Source organism: Ooceraea biroi, chromosome 12 (assembly GCF_003672135.1).
Source record: "Ooceraea biroi isolate clonal line C1 chromosome 12, Obir_v5.4, whole genome shotgun sequence".
NCBI lineage: Eukaryota > Metazoa > Arthropoda > Insecta > Hymenoptera > Formicidae > Ooceraea > Ooceraea biroi.
In genome coordinates, this window is record NC_039517.1 from 5,833,800 (window position 1) to 5,856,770 (window position 22,971).

The 22,971-nt window shown below is 41.7% G+C and overlaps 1 protein-coding gene across 3 annotated transcripts in view; it reads right to left on the bottom strand.

The window, feature by feature from the left end:
- The window catches only part of LOC105277738 (bifunctional heparan sulfate N-deacetylase/N-sulfotransferase), a 225,192-nt gene that overhangs the window by 31,082 nt on the left and 171,139 nt on the right, over window positions 1-22,971 (bottom strand). For all 3 annotated transcript variants that reach the window (XM_011336331.2, XM_011336330.2, XM_011336329.3), the window contains one exon: window positions 9,818-10,015. In XM_011336331.2, coding sequence (XP_011334633.1) covers window positions 9,818-10,015 — 198 coding nt within the window. The remainder of the gene's footprint in view (window positions 1-9,817; window positions 10,016-22,971) is intronic.

Genomic DNA, 22,971 nt, shown 5'->3' on the forward strand with positions numbered 1-22,971 from the left:
ATCAAGGAGGAAATTGGTGATGGCATCTATATTTATTTCCACGTGTTAGTTCACTGAAATTGCCACTTGTTAATAAATTATGATATTAAACCCGCTTCTCTCTTCCTCTTTTAAACATTAATAAAATACAATTAATAAAATATTGCACCGAAGAGAGAACTGAAAAATATTAAATATGCTTTCCATCAGTATATACCACTATACATAATATATAATATCTGTATATTATTTTAATAGTATGCTAAATATCGACAATTTGTTAATTAATTGTTAATCATTTGCAATATTTCAGCCCAAGCATATCGTAATTTAATGGTTTTGAAATGATGAATTGCACGTATTTGTTACAATTGTGGATGAAGAACTTAGAAATAAATATGTCACAGAAGGTTTGACAATATATAGAAATACTCTGGCTTTTTATGCATTTAAACTCGAAACTTGCATCGATTGTACGCGTTATTTCGAACAATTTATCGAATCTCACGCGCGAAACGGATAATACGCCGTTTAACCACGCAGTGTTTAGTTTCTCAGATCGTTCTCCCTGTCCCGCGACTGCGGTTACAGAGACAAGTCGTATTATCCGAATCATATTATCTCTCCCAGTCTTTAGCTAAAGACAAAGAGAGCGAGAAGAGGATCCGCGGGGAGGGTCTATCCGTCGATTGAATGGAGGTCGATAAGAGGGATACTCGGAAGCGGCGGGCTTCGAAGTTCCGTGGGATATCTAGCAAAAAGGGGGTTGTGATATCCGATGTCGGCGTTCCGAGGGAGCTTTGAACTCGGGCGTGCGGAGCCATCGGTTGCCTCCGACCGAACCAACTCTCGGCGAATCCTCTTGAGGGCAGGCCGGATCGCTCGCCGGCGCGAGGTCACTGACTGATGTTCTTCTATGCCGGCTTAAGAAGCGCTTTATGAATTTCTCGGGCTTCTCCTGCGCCTCGATTCCCTTTACACGCTCGCCCCGCGTTCCTCATGCCAGGGGCCCCATCGCGTCGCTGCAAATGCGTTTTGAGACTCGATCGACGACGCGGAGCAAAGGATCACAAAGAGATGCGAATTTTGTCATCTACGCGTTTCACCTATGGAGCTCCATTTGCAGGAGAAGCAAAGATCAAAGAGTAATAATGCTCTCTGTGCTCTTATGACCACATACCGTGCTAATGTGTACACACATGTGTCGTGTCTCATTTCCATTTTGTATATCATATCGGTATAATACATGTGCATGCATGTAACACACGTATATAGACATGTATAACATTTATAATACTTAATCTTTCATCGCATTTTATTGTATATTGTACTTTGAAGAGGTTTACAACGTAATAACAAATCAATTCTTCCTTCATCTCTGAAGAGACTCAAGGCTATTTTGCGCGATGGAACTGGTTATTACGAGTTATTCCGACGAATGCTACTTTGTTACCGCGGCATGCGATATCAAAATTGTGTATCTTTGTGAAAGGTAGTTATCGCTTTTGTTGCCTTTTCATTAATTCGCCGAATAAATCATTCTCGTCGGCTCGTGCTCTCCCCGTTGCCATCATCGCATGAAAGTAATAAATTCCCCGATGCCAGTCGTCCATCGAAGCACGAAATGCGCGGAAAGCACATAAAATGATTGGAACGCGTAATTAATAAATCCTTCGAGAATTATTCGCACGGAAAGTTACTCGCGGATATCACCGGAGCGAGGTAGACACACAAAGCGATTCGACCGAGGAACATTCACAGTTCGACGCATGCGGACGCGTCACACGTAGAATTAATGCTCCGCGTCTGCCGCGTCTCGTGCGCGTACATGCTGAATTTCCACGTTTGTCGCAGGAAGCGGAAGCAACATCCGAAGACAGGGTGGCATTTCAGAGACGTATTTATTACGCGATACTCTATACACCGCCGTAGGTTGCAAGAGGGAGCGAGGGACAGACGGGCGAAACACGCAACCGCAAGGTAATTTCGCGAGACCTGTCAAGACAATTAAGCGGGTCAGCCGAGAAGACGACGTCTCTTGTACGACGAAACGGTGCGGCGCGGCGACGCGAAATTCTCCACGCACGCGAAACCGTAATCACGTAATCGCGTTGAATTTTATAGGCAGAAAAAGATACGAGTTGCGATGTACACGGTTTAGCAATGGAGCCAATATCGCGGGAAATGTGTGAATTCTGCGGATACTGCCGGTTGCTGCTGGTTCAACGGCGCGGTGGTATAGTGTGCCCAGGACATAATTGACCATTGCGGTAATAATTACAGCGTCCTGTCGAATTTTCAATTTATTATTTATAAAGCTTATATACCCTATTGGAATTTTCTGTTTCACTTGTCGCACGTGATTCTACATATTCTTCTCCTTGCTATATGTTTGCTATGTTTTACTCAAATATTTTCCATTACGATTGTTACTGCAAACAGCAACTTGATATACTATTCGATGCATCCCTTTATTTCTCGTTTTTATGCAGCCTCGTTTGAAAAGAACGTTATTAACAATTGTTGACAAATGATAAGTGCAAAAGATGTATTGGCATGTACAGTTTTCTTTCCAAAGATGACGTTCCTTTGTTATATAGTCTAATTGGTATTATTATTTTTCTAGTTGAATAAACTTATCGCGCGTGCTACGTAAATCAAAGAGAGAGAAAAAAACTTGCGACGCGTATAATAACCCAAGGAAAAACCCAAGAATCGACCAGCAACTTGATTGGAAGACCGAACAAATGGAGGATTTTATAATCGGACAGCTCTGCAATGGAGTAATTGAGCATGGCGATCATTATTACGACTCTCGAAACAGGAGGCGGGTGGGCTTCGATCAATCTCTCACCTAAGAAGAGATAAATTTTCCGCTTTTTCTCACGACACTTTTGTATCGATCACTGCCGTAATTGTTTTCCAATCGGGCGATATTCGACTTTCATTACTTCCTTGCTTCTCGTATTAATTATTGCTTATCTTCTTTTCCACCGTGCGGTCCTCTGAATTTCCGTCCCGCGAGGATTTATCAATCCGAAAGCTGCGGTTTTCCGCGCACGTAAAATAAAAATACGATTAGCTTCGGCCAGGAGCTCCCCCGACTGCTATTAATTACAAGGTCCCCGGAATAATTAGGCGCAAACCACTGGGGATATTAATCAAGTCGGTAATTCAGTCGCTTGATTTTCGCCGGCTTAAAACGGCAGTCCCGAATTGGCATGGCTCGGGCCCTTAATCTGTTCGACATGGCGCTGGAATTTGTTTGAATCCTCGATGAGGGTTTTAATTTAGCGATTACCCCTCGCGCGCGCGCGCCTATCCACTCCTCGCGCTGCTTGAGTACTCAGGTAGCTTGTTTTACATCCGCCACTATTTCGGCGATGCTCGTTTTGTTTTTTCCTTCCTTTTTTTCGCCAGCCAATTTAATCCTTTAACGAAAATTCGTGCTGCAATCTCGTGCGTGAGCTTGCCGAAATATTTAGTAAAAAATATTAAAAATGTAAACGTAATAAATGCAATTTAATCTCTCTCTCTCTCTCTCTCTCTCTCTCTCTTTTCGTGCGTACGTACAAAACACGTGGAAATGTCAATTGATCGCTCGATTGCTCGTTGCTCGATTAAAAGACGCATTAATGCATGACAGTCAGTCGATTTACAAATAGTCTGCATTATATAGTCACGCATGCATTATTTCGTGTATTTCCGATATGCTTCTCGCATATAAAATTCGATGAATACATTTTATATTATATGTATAATAATCGCATTGCTTATTCATGTATTATATCATACGTTGTTTAATACCATTATCTCAGGAAGGATTATGAAAGTCCGTTTGTCTAATGATTCACGATCGGAAATAGTGACGAGTCGAGATTGAATCACATTTACTCCATGTGTAGCGTATTATTTCAGCAGAGATTACAAATTCTGTCTAACGATTCGCGGCCGGTGTGCTAACGGCAAGAGAGTGCAGAGAAATCGTTCATTGGCGCGAATCCAACGTGAAAATGAAGTTACTTTTCCGGCATACATTTCTGCTCGCCGTTTTTCGCTTCGGTTATTCGGAATAAAAAATTATTCAGCATAAAGCATCTTTAGAAATAACAAGTCTCTGCGATTGTAAATGGAAAAATCCGATGAGATATCATAGGATGCCTTGATACGAATTATTTAATTTCTTTAATTAATTGAAATTAATTATTTAATGTTTGGTATAATATCTTTAGCATAATAGTAATTTTGATGTGCTTGCATTGGTTTTTATCGTATCATATCATGATACGTGGGCTAAATATTTTACCATCTGTTTTCGGAAGACGTCAAACTTATATCTCGCAAAAAGATATACATATAGTATAGATGTTTGAGATATATTAGGCAAACAAATGTTTACAAAAGTTTTACATAACAAAAATTTGTTTCGTTAATTATACATTAAATAAAATTGAGACACGTATTGAAAGATGTTTAATAAACGATTTGCTCGCGGCACAACACATAAAGGTAATACTTTTGCCACTTGTCCCTTATGACGTTTCTCTTTTATGACGAGGGAAGAAAAATATATTTCTAGAGCCAAACCTTCGTCATGTCGTATGTCACGATGGCGTCCAACAGATACATATTTATTTCGAACGGAAATCCGCAAAGTCCGGTCGCTGTCGCTCGTACGTCATGTTGCGCCGCACACGAGTGTACATATATGCCGTTGATATACGTGCATAATGCTCCGATATGCGTCCAGCGATGTGTGACTCTTTGAAAGGAGAAGAGGCTAGCGAGGTGACAGACAGAAATCTCTAATGGTCCTACGGTGCAAATACAAACGAGTGAAGACTGTCACGCAAGTGCGTGACAAATTCGAAAACTGATTTATGCGTTCTGATCTTCATAAGATTTATTCAAAGATTATTTCAGGCTGTAGTTACAATTACAACATATAATATTTAATAATATAATATTTTTATTAGCAAATTTATAATTAAACGAGCGTTTCGTGATCAATGAGAAACTCAATAAAAAATCGCTTCTTAATATAAGAAATTATATTCAATGTTCCACGTTGATATATATAAGCAATTGTAAGTTGATATACATATATATAAGTAATTGTTGATATATATAAGCAATGTATGGATTTCCTTTTTATATCTTTACACAAAACTCTATATAAAAGTCTAAAAATAATCGAATACATTAAAGCGTTTTAAAATATCCGCTACCATAGCTAAATCAATGCCCAGCGCATCTTCCTGATATAGAAAAGTTTCCTCGAGCTTATATCTTGCATTACTCATGTAACGTTCGATAAGCTGTTTCTGCTCTGTTATCAACTTTCTAATTAAAGCGCAGACCACTACGTATAACTACACCTTACATACTTTTCGCGTGTACAACAATTTATGTCGGTAATACGTTAAGACTTTCCGACTTTCCGTACAACATCTGCATTAGGTGGGAGCTGTTACCATTTGTAACGACTAAAAAATGGACCAAACCTTGGCGCGAGCAGCGCTGTACCATCTCGAGAAAATGTACCTCTTTATCCTATTCAAGACGGTAGTATCTCAAGTAATTACGCAATGCACTTGTACACGTCGTACGCAGCTCGACTCGACATAAACAGCGAAATTTATGTGACAAGCGTTGATTTTTTTGTACAATGCGTGAATAAATAATAGCGCGCACGATTCTTCGGAATACCACCACCGGCGGTATTCCCCGCGAAAGACTAAATAAACGCCACATATTTTTCATTGTAATTCCGAAACACATTCCTCCACGTGAGATGTTACTTCCGCGCAAATGGCCATATCGAGTACATTATAGCGCGTGTACCGGAAATCACAGAGATGGGGGTGTAGCCGCTATTAAAAATGCAACCCCGCGCTGTGTACGCGAAGGAGGACTACCTAATGCCGTTCCCTCCGCCGTAAATAATGGAGAAGTTAAAAATGTGTCGTAATTCGTGCACGAGAGGACGGAGATAGCGGAGACGCATTCGCGCCGTCTTTCGCGAGCTACTCCCGGATTCGCGATGGCACTGTTCATCTATTTTTCTTATGTGCCAACGGGTGCGCGAGAGTACCGCGGCGATGGCAGAAGAGGCAAGAGATCAAGAAAACTGCGACACAACCTGCTCGCGCTACAAGAGAGACGGGTGGACGAGTTGCGAAATGAAAAAGCGAATTCGAAATGAAAGTCGTCAGCACGTCCGACGAAAAAAAAAAACGCGACATGGAAAGGTTTGATCGGCGCTTCCGCCCCAGTGACACGCGGGACGTTTACCCTTTGCTCGGTCACCACCCTTCCTCTTGTTTTTTGATCCTGTCGGAGTAATGAAGACCGTGTCGCAGACTGCGTTTTATTATCGAACCGTAAACGGGGATTGGTATGCCAGACCTAAAGAACCGAGATCGATATCGTTGCTCTCTATTGAAAAAAATAAAAGACTTTTTCCTCCATGCTGATAACGTACGACCATTTGTTAAAGGTTTTTCGGCAAATACGCGAATCGGTAAAGAATGGATCAAGAAACGTCGCGAGGAATGAAAAGATCTCGTTTGATTGACGCACGTCAGCGGTAAACGCAATTGACGTTCGGTAGTGCAATCGATTTCGCGGGCATGCAGTAGAAATCTCGCCTACTCCGAAATTTTTGTATTCCTTTCAGAGCTCTCGTTCCCCTCGTTGCATCATTTATAACATTTATTTAAATGTAAAAAATGTTGATGTCTCTATTAAAGGGATAGTCGAAATGACCTTTTATTCTAAAATATTCTATGTTTCATAAAATCCTCATTTGTGCAAAAATTTCCGATAGACTGGACCTTTGTCAGTTTGACACGTCTTGTATGTTTCGTATCTGCATTATTCATCATTCGCAACGCGAGCATAATCGATAAAGCGATACGAGTGCACACAAAAGCAGTTAATAAGCAATAAAGGTTGCAGGCAAGATAAAACAGACGAAGCTCGTCGTAGTATCCACGGTAAAACGCGTTGAAAATTCAATCCGCTTATAGAAAGTTCTTCTACTTCATCTTTATTTTTCTTACGTCCTGGCTCGAGAGAGTATCCTGGGGCGAGATATCGCATTTTATCTAGGAAGCAGCTGGATCCCAGATTCAAAACTTTCTATATCGCATTACGTACACGTGTACGCGGAGCAAGACAGACAGCGGGACGATACTCTGGCACACACTGGCAGAGGAAAGGCGTGCACCAATGCGAATATTTAATATTTCATTATATACGCGTTACGCGAGCAATATCGATACGCAATCATGCCCGTGGTATACGTGGCAGCTCGCGGCGAGCACGATCCGCTGTTTTCCGTATCTGCGCCTCGCAATCTCCGACAACAAAATTTGCCCGCCGCCGCAGTCGGCCACAACACACAGGTGAACGCTGTCCCGCCAGTGCCGGCGACCCTCAACCCCCGTCACCCCCAGGCGCCGGTATCGATTATGAAATTGCACCGGATAAAGCAAACGAGAGACCACCACCGCGACCGGGCTCGGTCGGTGGTGATTCCCCCTCGCGCTCTCGTCCGTGCGCGCGTATATCGCTGACCACTGTTGGTTGCCTTTCTGATTATATCGGTCAATGCTCCATCCCTCTAGACACACGGACCGAGTCATACGCGCACGCGAATTACTCCGTTCGCCACTTTATGCGATCGCGTTGTACGTCGCGCATCTTTGTTTCTCCCTGCACGATAGACGAGGAGGATTCACTCCATTCGTCTCTATCAGCACGAGAGCTTTATGCTCTAAAGTACAATATGCTCGCCCTGCACCGTGTCACGCGGCTGTGCCACCATAATTCCCGATAGTCGCTGAAGCCTGCGGAAGCAGGCATCGGATCCCATTACCCCGGCATTATTATTTGATCAGTCGCGGAAGAATCGCGAGCTAACAGAGAGAATAGATAGGGCGGTATCCTTCCTCCTCTCTCCCTCTTTGAGGATCTTCTTCGAAGACCCAAAGATACATCCGGCTCAAGTTCTCTCTCTCTCTCTCTCTCTCTCTCTCTCTCTTTCTCTCATACCGCGCCAAAGTTTCGAGCGGTCCGCATCGCTCGATTCCTATAACAGGCTTGGCTCGACTATTACCGCATAACGAATGCGCATATCATGAATGAAGTATATTTTCCGATACACCGTGTCTCCGATAGCGGATTCGTTAAACTTTTCAGGTGCCCTTATCGCAGTGACGATTTTCGCGAAGCGTACAATTTTCCGCGTCGCTGCAAATAGATACCGAAATTGTATCGCCCGATATAGATTCGTTATAATTTATACAGCTGTATCACGTTATGTAGCTTTGCCAGTGGTTATATTGCGCTATGAACAACGTTAATATTTATTTAACAAGTTATCCGAATATCGGAGCACCGCACTACCGACCAGCTTATGCGCTTACATGTTAACAATTCATATCATCATGTATTAACAATATGTAACCATGCAAAATTATATACTCCATCGCTACGCTATTTCAGCGTTAGAGATAGCGCTTATTCTCGGCTTTACCTTTGCTCGTCTCTGGTATTAGCGTGCATTGTTTGAAATTGCAATCGACGCGTGTTCTCGCGGTCATATCAATTGCAATGCAACTCGGACATCTCAATTTTTTAAATACATAAATTTATATAAATTGCTAGACTTTTCGATATATTTCGAACGTGATACAATTAAATAACGGAAGCTAATAAAGTGATTATGTTAGAAGTTGAGATAACCGTTCTCCACGATTTTCGCATCGAGTTTGCACCCATTTTCGCTATACATATATACATACATACATACACACACACACATACAGGAGGAAAAATGGTTTTAAAATATTCGCGGAACGCGTATAACGGCATAAAAACTGTCTGGACTTTACGACGGTCGAGGAATCTGCATTTCTAATTTTTATACCGACATTCACGAAATAACATCGCCGACGATGTAGTAAAACCAGGGATTTGCGGAATCTCCGTTGCGGAATTATAACGTCAGGAATTTTTCGAAAAATTAAAATCGGTCGGTACGGAGAATTACAAGATCTAGGTGACACAGTTTCTTGCGAAGCAACAACTATCATATTGTATTTTCCCAGTAGAAGCATTTGCAATGTTGGCAAAAGAATTGTTGTTAAAATGTAAAAATTCAAGAGTGTGTAAAATACAATTTACAAATTTCTCTTGAATCGTCGATGGGGAACGAGCACATGGAACTTTGGCGGGCGATTTTATCGAATTAAAGCAAACACGCGAATTTACCATCGGTCTTCCGTTTAAAAATACGAGAATAAAGTGCTCGCTTGAAATTCGCAGAATTCACGGAATTCACCATCATTCACTGGTCCTCCCTCACGAAAGAGGTAAAGGTTTGCACTTTGCGGATAAAAAGGGTTACGAAATAGCGAGCTTACGACTCGTTCGGGAGTGTGTCACGATATCGATCGACCTCAGCAACCGGGTACCATTAGTCGTTATACTTTTTGCCTAATAGTATGAACTATCGCGAGGCCCAGGAACTCGGAAGAAAGCTTACGTTGGTAACCCACTTTTAGAATTCACCCTCGTGCGAGGGTGAAAATCTTTTTTTTTTCAGAATCAGGTCGGTGCGCATAAAAGACGTTGCGAAATGCGGCACGCGCAAGTAGGTCAGGCATCTACGCGAGCGAGCTTTATTCATCGAGCTAAATTATTTATTTTTTATAATTAACCAATGCACGAGCAAGCGCGTTTGCGTTAAACTTGTAGTCAACTTTGTTTTCGGTTTCTTTCACAGTTTCTTAGCTATTCATAAAAGAGGGAAGAGATGCATTGTACTCACTTTATTCGATTATAAACTAACAGCTCCGCTATCTCTCGGCCTAGCCTCGAGTATAGAGTTTCTACGAAGACCAACACCTTCGGGTCTATCCTTAATCGAGCTTCGCTGCGATGGTCTGGTGCTGATGGCAGTCTGGTTGCTCCTCTCAGAGTCGAGCATCGTATCGCGGGCTCCGGCCTCGTATCTCGATGTATCAAACTACAACAGAAATCATCAGTTAAATATCATCGATCGAATTATTAAAGCACAGCGAGTTGCATAAGCGAGCATTAATAAAAACCAATCGGTATCAATAATACCGTGTCAATGCTTTTACAATGCTGAGTTGAATTATTAATAGCCATATACTCGAGCAGTCTCAAGTATTTCTGGATTATTGATCGCATGCGCGACATATTCTCCCGAACCATATCCCATATCTCGAGAGCTTTACATATTTATGACATATTTTCTTGCTATAAGCTCTGAGCTCCGCGCATAGATGCGTTACTTCATCCCATGGTTACACTTTTCATGATGATACTAAATGCTCAAAGAACAGGAGAAGCGTTTCGATTGGCCTCAGAGGGCGAGAGCGAATTCTTCGCGACGGAACCCTCGTAACGAGCAACCCTCGAAGAATGCGTGGCAGCTCTTTCAGCCTGTCCTCAAAGGTCCTCTTTCAGACTATACACGGATACAGGATACCCGGTGTATTCGTGAGAACGCGAGCGGCAACAGCAACGCAGGAATTTCGGGACGTATGCGTAGCTGCACAAAGGGGCCTTTAGCGCCGTTGCAACGAGCCCTTCCGGACAGCCATTAGCATCGAGCATTCTACGAGTCTCCTGGCGTTTATCGCGTGTAAGCGAAGCTTCCTCGGGGATGAAAGGATGAAAGCGATTCTTCTTCTACTTCTTCGTCTCAACATTATTGCCAAATATTATTATTTCGCTTTAAATTGTCAAAAATTCATAAACGCTTGACATTTTTCAAGGAAATATTATATTATGTAATCGTGGAGATCTTATATTCAAGATTAATCAAAAACGTATAAAATGCGGGAAAATGCCTTTAGAAAATTAAGCGACGTATCTCGCACATTTAAACATTTCCTTACGGTCGACTCTTGATTTTGCCTTTTATCTCTCTAATCTTTCGTTTCGCTCGAAATTTTCAATTTGCTGAGTTACATAAAATAATGTGCAATCTACTTTATGTTTCAATCGCGATAATAGCGGGACTGCCACAATCCTCGCGGTTAAGCTCCTTTATCGGTGTTTGTTAAGAGAGAATCCCGCGGTACATTATCGGTCGAATCAGCACGCGTCCTAGCTTCTCCCTGTACAAAGCACCGAAAATTGCACCTTTATGATGAAGCAGGACAAACCAAAACGCTGGGCAGCGTTCAAACACGCGCGGGCGTTTTCATAATAGAATAGCAACTATTACGGCATACGAATCTGTCGAATTATTAATTGCAACGCCAACGCGATCAATCGTTTCTCATAATAATTGCTACCCACATGCGTCATAACGCTCACTGACGCGTAAAAACGTTTATCGTGCAACGCGTCGAATCATGACGAAATGAATACGGATATTATAAGCGCGTACCAATTAACGGAATTATGTACCGAGTGTATTATTAATTTCAGAGCTCGCAAATGCAAAGAGATTTCGAGAGGATTCACAAACGCCTGAAATGCTTGATACTTTGTTTTTGCGGTAGTCAAAAAGAAAATATTTTCAGTTATAAATGCACTTGTCTCTCGTTTCCATGGAATATGCTTTGAATTTTGTGATAAATTTTTAGAAAGCAAGAAGGGCGCGTCGACGCCAGAGTTTCCGAATCGATGGAAAAGGCCACGTGTGATATCGGCGAGCTCTACTCTAGATGGAAGCGAAACAGATTATCGATGATGCACTTGCGCTTCGCGGCTCTTATCTGCTACGGTTTGCAATTTATGCGCATTAGGCGTCGCGTCAGTAGACGAGCGTGCACCGAGGCGGAGCTTCGGTCGAACTAACATTTACATTCGCAGCATACTGCTTTAGTCGTTGTTTCGGAGTGTTTGACGTAACTAAACTCCGAGCAAATATTTTCCACGTAACGTAATCACGGGTTCAGACGTAAACTGTAGCGCTGCAAAGGTCTTCGAAGTGCATAACGATAATCCATCGCAAAGTATGGTTTATCGGAGCGCGAAAGAGACGCGAAACGTCCGCTCAAGTTTCCTTAGAGCCGCGTTACTGCTTTGCATTCGCGATTACTCCGCAAAGGCCGTCGACGATCGATTTCCGTTTATCAAAATTTCTCGTTTCGTCCTCGGCGCGTATTTTGCAATCGCTTCCATAAAGATATGGAAATGCTCATGGTAGGAAACAGAGGTATCGATCGCGATGCGCGATGCGCTCCGCACGCGTATGCATACGCGTATGCGGCGGCGGTGCATCGAATGGCTCCTCTGCATTTCATGCGCGGGTTATCGATGCAATATTCTTGACATTCGCGTGCACCGAAGTCGTTTATTCGCGCACACGGGATCATTCGTAAGTATCGAGGATCTGCAATCCTACTCGCAGTCAGAAATGTGAAACGGTTTCGTACGTGCGTGCGCGCACGTGTCTCTACTCTTAAACAGTTGATATTAGCTTCTCCTCCATTCCATTAGATGCGATATTTAGATGCGACGTTGCAAACGCTTCGTCTGCCTGCCAAACTGGCACATTTATAATAACTGTTTGGTTTAGCGTTCATTCCGGTGCATTCTGGTTTGGATAACTCTGTAATATATCCGATATTTGCATTTCAAAGCGCGTTGAATAAATAACATTTTCTCTTATGAAACTGACACTACTGTTACCCACACAATGTAATAATGTAATAATTACATAATTAATGTTAATTAATAACGATCAATAACAAAGCTCGGTAGAGACCGATACGAAAAAATGCGATTGAAACCCGAGTTCCATCAAAATCCATAAAGAAACAGCCGTTTTACATACAACCGTTTTCGCGCATCTGTCGTCACGTCGCGTCGATCGATATGATCGTGAGATGTGGCACACGGAGATGAATCTCAATGTTAACGATGAGCAATGCCATCGCATATCGAGGGGCACGTAAAGTCCGTTCGGTTAAATGCGTATACGACGCACGAATCCGCACGTGCGTGTCCGCGCAGAGGCTTTCAAGTACGTCGGTAATCTGGGACGGAAGAGATACGATGCATCATCCTATCGCGCATCAGACGCGATCGCGAGTAAGCCTATTAGGGCGAGGGGTTATTAGAGGATACAATCTGACCCGAATTCCGGGTTACAGGCGCACCGACGTGCGTACGCACCCTTAATACGAATTTACGATAACGCTTCAGACTCCAAGTGCACGCACGTAGCTATTCTGACTTCTGAACGGAGAACCTGTCTGTAATAACTGTTCAGACGCGTATTCAATCGAAACTACCGCACTTTAGTCATTATCCTATCACGATACGCTTGGGAATGATCGGTAACCTGTCGATCAGAACGAGGACTATGTAACTGCGCTTGATGGTGTTTGATGGAAAGATCGTCATCGTTTTGTTACATGAGTTACATGTTAATGAGATCGGAAAGTTTCGATTACCGTCGGAAATGCAATATCGTCGTATGTAATATGACGAGTACACATAGTCGATGAGACTCGTGTCAACATTAGCAATGAGTGCCCTCAAGTAGTTGCACAAAGTTCGCGATTGCAAAGAGACGATGCGTCTTTGATGATTACAGGAATATTCATCTGTACGAAAAGGATGACTGATGTACAAATGTTTATACTTTTCTTCATGTCAGACCCTTTAATAATCATTAGCTTTTCATAAAACTGATTAAAACTCCTACAGCATCCGTAGAATAGCAAGAAAATTTCCGGGATATTTATTATCGTACAATAAACTCAAGTAAAGAGAATGAGAGTCAAATTTAAAACTTTGTGCGCGAGTCATTAGACCTAATGACACCCCCGAGTCAAGTTTTTCATTTCTCTTGCGTCAACCTTTGGTAGGTCACGTTAAGTGCGATCTTATGAAACGTCAAAGAAGAAAAGAGAGCCATCACGAGGGAGACTGCTCTCTGGCAAATCAAGTCGCGGCGCCAGCTTCTCTCCCCATCTCACAGGGCTTTCGGGTGAAGCAGCGAAAAAGAAAATAGGGATTCATAACGATAGTTTGAGCGCCGTCTGGCGCTAATAAACGCCGCGAGAAGCAGAGGAGGAAAGACGCGCCCTTCTTAAAAAGTAATTTTAGATTATGGCCGCCATTGTCGCCTATCGACAGCCGATTAAATTACAGTAGAGAATTGCTCTCGACACGAGGAAGCAGCGCCGGGGCGGAGGGAGCTTTCTCGAATTACCACCTCGTATAACGGCTCGACGTCTCGTACTTTCCGCGCGGATAATCGAGTTACGTCCGATGCGTCTTTATGATCCCCTTTCGCTTTCTCCCCTTATTGCCTGGCCATGACAGGCGAAGTCGCCGACACTTTTCGTGTCTTACCGAGCGCGGACGCGTCTGTCTGCCTTTTGTGCCACGCTTTTACGAGCTGTCTCTGAAAACCTGGCAACGAAACGACCAGCATTTAGACTAGTGTCAAACTTGCACATTTTTGCGAGTTACCAAAGTAGCCACAAAAATTATTCCCGCGCATTGTTCGATGTATCCGCACCATCAAAAACGAAGATAATATCACTTTGTAACTTGAAATTATAAGAACGAAGAAAACGCGCAGAGGAATCCTTTTGTCTCCAATCCTTTCTCTTGTTTTGCGTTTTCTAAGTTTATCCCACGTGCTACGTGATCACGTTCTATAATTCTTACGCTGCAGATATTACGGTTCATTTTCCGAGACTAGATCGCCGGATTAACGCGATCGCTCGCGTTTAATGCGCAATTCCACTTATCAAGTATACATTGTCGGGAAAAGCTATTGTTGCAGTCCGCGTGTGTGCTTTGCTTTCCGTGAGCACGGCGATACAATGCGGCGTGAACGTGCCTTAATATTCAAAAGCACCGGCAAAGCCGCAAACGCGTAGCAGCTTCTCCGCGCATACTTTCTCGTTAGAGCGGCGAGAATCCCTCGGTCAGAATGGCGATGCTAATGAATCATAATCGGTACTTTTCGCGTGAAACGCTTTAGTCGGGTTAAACCTGGACAAATGTGTCCGTATGCAACGCTGCACGAACGCAGTTGCAACTGCTAAACGCAAAGCGAGTACGCAACTGCGTTGCATCCACGAGTCGGTGTCAATTGGTCAAATGACAAACGAAATCATCTTTCGTTAAGCCTGATGCATCTCTCTCTCCCTCTCTCCCGTCCGTTCCTCTTCCTCTCTCACTCCTTCTGTCTTTTCGTATTTGCCACCTTCTTCGCTTCTTCCTTGTGTGCTTCCGTCACTCGAATTACTTCTGGTAGACGATCCAGCGATCCTCTTTCTCATGTTAATTAACGACAGGTGTCCGCGGTCGCCTTTGTGAAAGAATAATAGGGATGAACGTTACACGATTCGTTTAGCATAAACGCCAGCCGCGGCAGACCACACGTCGATTAGCGACAGGCGCGCGATCTCTCGCGAATGCCCTTTTTAATGCTTATTTAGCATGCTCGCCCAACTGAATTCTGCACTTGATGCTGCCCCGTCGTTCGCGATGTTTTGCTTGCTAATAATATACGATCGGTATTTTCGTTGCAGTGTGAGGTAAATACGGAAAATATATATGTGGCGCGAGATATTTGCAAATAACGCGCCACCGTTTCGAAAACAAGAATGTGTATTAATATCTGGAGCGGCTAATGAAATGCTTACGATAAACAGAATTCTTGTTAGTATAACAGTTATTTTCGCAATCATGTTAATCGAATTTTCAGAGCTAACTAAAAGCGTGATGACAAACGTTAGAATTTCGAACGTTTAGCCGCGATATCTCTTGAATATGCATATAGACTCGGATATCGAGCAGGATCGTGGGAGTTTTCACGTTTCAGCGTACGCATTCGCAGTGTGTGTGTGTGTGGGGAGAAGGTCGCTTAGAATAAAAATTTGCCGTTTACCGATTGTATTCGATACAGCGATTGTATGCTGATGTTTGCGGAGCCAACTATCGCGTTTCAAACTACCGCGTGGAACACTGCGGGGCCAATAGCAGCGCGATGATTCAGAAGCATGTGCGTAACGATCGGGTTTGCCTTGAAAGTTCTCTAAAAGAACACCCGTATAATCCTCGCGTTAATCAGGACGATACGGTGGAGAAGGTAGCTCTGCGCTTATTCTCATTCCTTCCAATTCGACAGCGAGTTCTGCGGACGCAATTGGCCGCGGAAAATGTGTCCGTGGCACGCGAGCTCACGACGCCGCGCCGGGGTGATAAAAGCTCTCGAGAGCTTTCTTTTTCTTTATCACGCGACAGTGCAGGGGGTCCTGTACGACTTTAAGCCTCACGCACACGCCTTCGTTCGAGTTACCACCAGGGATCTACCTATCTCACCTCACGGGCGCAGGTGCACGTGAATGTGAACGCACGAGCGTATGCACGAGCGTGAACACGAGCATGAGCACGAACATGAGCGAGATCCGAGACACGAGGAAGATAGAGCTGCCCGGCATAAGCGTTGACCGTTTCGTGTATAATAGAGTTATATCACGGCGGAGATAACACCATCTAACTAGCCGAGTTTTCACGAGTATCTACATATTATTAACCGTTCCCCCGGATAATTTTCGCGTGGAAATACCCGAGATATTTTTCGTTTCGCGATTGATCTGTGTCTCGTGTCTCGTGATTGGTAAGTATCGACGCAGCATATACGACTAAAAAGTTTCGGGTCTCGTTATACTCAAAAGTTGAGAATCTTCCTCGCGAACGGCGAAAAGGGACCGCCAAATGGAAGCATCAACGCAGGGAAACGAAAACAGCTTCCAAATGTTCCTCATCTCGCATAATAAAGTTGTATCATGCTCGCAGTAAGCGGAGTTATGATCTTGGGGTGGTTATATGCTACCTACGTGTGCTTCCTTCCCTTATCACTCACAAAGCTGCTAATAAGTTTTTACGTCCAACATATTACTTCGATTTTGTTATTTTATTTTGTGCACACTGGGATTACGAGAGGATAAAGTATATTCAGGTTTTTTTTTGAGATAGAGAGAGAACTACGGTTGAAAGAAAATGTAAAACACGCATGAAACATCTATAGTGTATGTACGTATGTGTTTGTCTGCAATACCGTTTAATTTATTGTTTCACGAAACTTGATTACATACTTAATTATATCCGCGTCAGTGTGCGATCGTGCTACGAAGCGATCCATATTTGAGACATTTCGGCTACACCGTTACACCGTATTAATGGCTGCAGTTGCTTAATGGAGTAGCGAGCTATTTGCGGCGGCACCATCAATGGCATTGACGAAACGGCTGCATCAGCATTAATATAAGATGCACTCAAGTGGGTTAAACAATGTTCCGCGGATTTTGGACAAACCAAAATATCTCGAAACAATGAAAATTTGTTAATGTTCACTGGTTTCCTATTTTTTCATTTCCTGTTTTTGAATATTTAAATAAATAACAGTTTCGAATATGCAAGTTTTTATTGTTATGTTTGTCTGTATAAACATTTTGTCGTATTGAAGATAAATTTACAGATTTTGATACGCTAGCACAGTTTATTCTCTGTCGTGTCGGAAAATTATCCTAGTACAGGTAATGCATTTTGCCGGTGCATTGATTTTAGTCTCGAATGTGCGCATATCACCGGCATATCGTGCCGCGACCTCCCAAACGTAGCTCTCAAAACCCGCACAACCCTTCGTGTCCAGCTTCGGTTCGATCGGGCCTTCCTGCGGTGCTCACATTTCGTGCGCGAGTACGCGCGTCTCTCCATCAGGTACGTGACTAAAGGCACACGATAGTAAATTGCTTCTGCGGTTTTACTCCTCGTGCTCTGTGGAGGAAAGGGGGAGGGAGGAGAGGGTGGACGAAAATCCAAGGGGCTGAAACTTTGCTGCGTCAATCAACCGGCAATGGGACGAGCGGGACGTGGTGAAAATCGACAGAGATCTGATGGGGTGGAGAATCACCGGGGGATGCTCCTTTGGTCGCGGCGAAATGGCAAAAAAAACTTGGAGGAAAGACCTCGCGCGCGCGCTTCCACCTTCTGATTGAGTGGCGAGGGTGACCAGAAGGCGGAATCCCGATCGGTTCGGGAGGATGCGCGGGGCATCCGGCAATTTACGGACGTCCGGCGAAACTGATTTCGAGGCGACAGAAATTACTTCTTCAGGAAGTCGCGGCATTCTCTTTCTCTCTGTCTCTCTCGCGCTTTCTCTCATACTCGAAACTTTTTTGGTTCTTCTCCGGTCTCTCCGGTGCGACTCGCCTCCAGGGTACCGCGTACTCGATCGACGCTTGTAGCGGCTGCGACGAATTTCGTTCGAATGGCGATACGGCACTGGGAATTGTGGCTTGTGCGATAGCAGAACTCGTCCTTTCCAATTTCTCTCGATATTGAGCACGAGATACAATCTTCTTTTACTGTGCATTATTGTCGGCTAAATACGCCTAATAAAACCAATGTTATGTTTTTAATTCAGTGTTTTATTGACAATTTATTCTCGCACAGATATTAGTTGACTCTATCAGAAATTTGGCGGAAGATGGGCAACGTGAGTTTTGCTTTTATATTCTTCAATTGAATTCGGCCGCAGCGAGCACGCTGGTTTCTTCCTATTGGTTTTTCGCGGCCGGTACATTGGGATTGGATTGTGGCCGCATCGATTTGAAACTAGCGGTAGTCGTGGTAAATTTCGTAATACATTTCTCGGGAATAGCGTGCCGATATCTGACTCACGCCACACGACGTTCTTCTCGTTGACTCTTAATTAAGTTTCCCGATACGCGTGCGGCGATGTATGAGCAAAAAAGCTAAAAAGTATTTTTCTACATCTATGATATTTTCTAACCAATTTTCTATATTTCTAAAAATTTGTCAATAATGTCAAAAGAGAGTGATGGATGCAAAATGTTAAAATAAAAAGAATATTCTAGTTAAACAAGATAATATTACACAGTGGTGTCTTCCTTAAATTTTTATAAAAAATAAATACAACTATCAAGATAAACGTGTATAGGTACATGTATAAATAACTTTTATATATATGTAAAATATTTATATTGTGGCGGCAGGGACTGTCATCAAACGTAACTAGCAGTTAAGTGACTGAATTAGAGACAAAGGATTGCGGCCATTTCTTTCTGTTAACTACTCGTAAGGCTGATATATGGTAGACCATAAACAAGCTCGGGAGAAATCCACTCTCCAACGTAGTTGCACTATGGCTGCCAAATGTAATTGAACGAAATAAACATTGCAGCAAAATGCTTTCGCTTCGTTACGACGCCGGGCACTGATACAGCCTGGATTTCATTCGCAATCTTTTCGCCGAGATTCGCCATTAAATAATTGTCTGAATTGGCTAATTTAAAATCGTTCACCTTTTGTTTGTTTGTGCAGCTTTTGTTTCGGACGGGCGGGGGTGTCGACGTATGCTTATCTCGAGCGTGAATAATGCAACGCCATTTGAGACAAATTGAAACTCGGAAACAGCTGGGAAAGAAAAAAGTTTGTGTCTCCCAAAATTCGAGCTCGAAAGCGCGAACTCGCTTGAATTTCCACAGCGATAACCATCTTTAACGGTAACTAGCGATACGATACACCTGGTTCACCTCTTTGAAACGGAAGGAATCGAGAGGAGAGAGAAAAAAGTTGTCGCGACAAAGGCGCTTATGCGACTACAATGTAGCGAGCTCAAGTACTCCACGTAGATACAGTGGATCAAAAAAGTATTTGTACAGCTAGTTTTCTTACAATAACTATTCAAAAGAATAATATATATGTATATAAGTACGAATGTTGTGCTCATAGGTAGCTTATTACATACGTTGTTAGAGAATTCTTAATTATACATCATAACAAAGTAATGCAAAAAAATGAAAATTCGTATAAAAAAAGTATTTGCACACTTGTGATTGTAATGGTAAATTTATATTCACTGAGGTTCTTAGTCATTGACTATTGTGCGCATTCCTTTGGCTTCAATATTCAATATTCCATATTGTTGAAGATAAAGCTTCCATAATTTCATAGCTTCTAATCTTTTTGGGATGATTTCAATTTCCTAGTAGTAGTAGTGTTTGTTGATATTTGAGACCATTTTTCTAGAATCTTTTTTATATCATTCTTAGAAAGTTTTCTTTTTCTTATTTGTATTATAAATCTAACAGATGCCACAGATTGGCGATTAGATTGATATCTGGCGACTGTGCGAATGTAATTAATTGTCTTAGCACATTATATAGTAATCATTCCCTTGTTTTTTAGCGGTGTGTTTAGAATCGTTACCCTATTGAAAGTGATAACTCATTTATACTTAATTTAATTGCATTTTCTGGTAAATTACTTCGCAATACCTCGATATACTTTTTGGCATTCATTATATCATCAATAAACGCTATATTTCTAGCACTGTTTCATACCTACGCCATGCATCCCCATATCATGACGTTTCCGCTGTCATGACTTGACTTGAGTTGGCTGTAAATTCTTTTGTTGAAGTTCAGTATTAGGTTTTCTCTATACATATTTTCGTCCATCGAATCCAAAAATGTTAAATTTACTTTCATCAGAGAAAATTACATTTTTCCAAATTTGTCTCAATTAGCTTATTTAAATATGTTTTGGCGATTCCATTCCAGTCGCTTTTGTCTATTTATATCGCTTATGAAAAGTTTTTTTCTCGCCATTCTGCCGCGTATATTCGAGTCGAATGTAAAACATTTCTGATATTTCAGTTACACACATTCCTCCCTGACAATGAAGCAATACTTGCAAATAAATTCTGTGCATTTACGGAAGGATTTTTCGATGCTTGTCTTATACTATCGAACCGTTTATCAGTCGTGAATATCTTTGGCTGATCTCGATTTGTTTTCTTCATTTTTTAACAATGTATCGCTGTTGAAAAATTTAAATTCAACGTTTTATCGATTTCTCTATAACTTTGACCACGTTTATGTAAAAATATAAGTTTATTTCGCATGGATGCAGATATTTCGCTACTTTTACCAGCCATATTTTCTCTATCTTTTCTCTAAGTGTGAACACAAAATAACTTCATAGATAACTAAGAGGTATTTATGTAAATAAACTCTCTTTAATTTACTAATCTCGATAGTGCTTTGAAGCGAACGGTTTTATGTTTAATATGGAAATCGTAAGTGCGTAAATACTATTTTTGCACACAAATTTTCATTTTCTTTGCATTAGTTTTTTATGACGTATAATTAAGAATTGTCTAAAAACGTATCGTTTCTGTATGTAATAAGCTATCTATGGGCACAATTCGTACTTATATATTATTCTTTTGCATAGTATTGTAAGAAAACTGGCTGTGCAAATATTTTTTGATCCGCTATATAATCGAGCGTTTCACGGATCAATTCGTCCGTACTTCTCATTTCCGTGCGTAAATGCGACATTCTCCGTATTCAATCGCGCCTAAGGTTTTAATTCGTGCGGCGCTAATGAAAGAGAACGTGATATCAATATATACAGAGTGTTCAAAAAATGTGTTCCGATATTTTACCCACTGATAGTACTAATCATGACAAACAAAAAAGTTCTAATCAATATAGGTCCGCAAATGAACCATTTCAGAGATAGAGTTTATTTAAATAGTCGATTTGATTTAATTTTAAAAATAGGTTTTTATTGAAACATAAATAGTTTTTGAACTATTAATAAGTGTTCTAATGTAACTGATTTAACAGTTTATGTGTCTTCCTTCAACAATCTATCTTCGGTTTAAATATTGACTTGTTTGACAAATTTGCGACTCACGTGCATTGCTCTACGTGCTGTAATTTAATGTTTCGGCGAGATGTCGTTGCTTTAATCATATCTCATGCAGTTGCTTGACGAATTTATGTTACTGAATTTTAATGATGTAACCGTTGCAAAATATTAGATAAAATAGTAGATATTATGGTTTACCTGTTGTATTTCCATTTAAAACACGCAAGTTACGCTTTAGTTTTACGAAGATGCGAAATATGAATCAAAATGGAAGGAAGACACAAACTGTTAAATCAGTTACATTAGAACACTTATTAATAGTTCAAAAACTATTTATGTTTCAATAAAAACCTATTTTTAAAATTAAATCAAATCGACTATTTAAATAAACCCTATCTCTGAAATGGTTCATTTGCGGACCTATATTGATTAGAACTTTTTTGTCATGATTAGTACTATCAGTGGGTAAAATATCGGAACACATTTTTTGAACACCCTGTATATACAGTGCTGGCAAAAAGTTCCGGAACGATTAAAAATCTTGGAAAATAATAATTTAGTGGAAAAATGTTTCAAACAAAAAGCATAGGGCTTAAAAAAATCTATTAGATGATGATATCTATTTGACCTTAGTATGACCTTGGAAAGCCCGATCATGGTCAACATAAAAATCTTAAATGGAAACCCCTATTTTTTATTACATATTCTTGTAGCTTAGCTCGAGAGCTTTTCGAAACGCTATAATAAATTTTTTTTCTCTTACGTACTTTTTGACTTATAAGGCTTGAAGGTTACACAGTACCGCCGGCATTAGAATTACTCAAGGTGTACCGCATGGAGGTTGCACGGTTGGATTTACACCTCTTTTGTGTGTGTGTGTGTGTGTGTGTGCGTGTGCGCGGATATATATATATATATATATATATATATATATATATATATATATATATATATATATATATGTATATCTCGACCAATCCGATCCGCGAGATACACTCGGAATCCCGGCGCGTACGAATAGTTGCACGCGGGAGGAACGCGAACGTGAACGCGAGCTTTTTACATACGCGTTTGCAATTGTGAGAGCGCGTAAACGCGTTGCATTACACGCGCGTCAGTACGAGACGACCACGAGCAAGGTCGATTGGCATCGTCCGTATGGTGCAATGGTGGAATATCCTGGAAAAGAACCGGCATCCCAATTATCGCGCAGCGCTGCGATAATTTTAATCTTCCTGTTAATTGTGTTATCCGCGCGCGTGCATGTCGATCAGGCAGCGA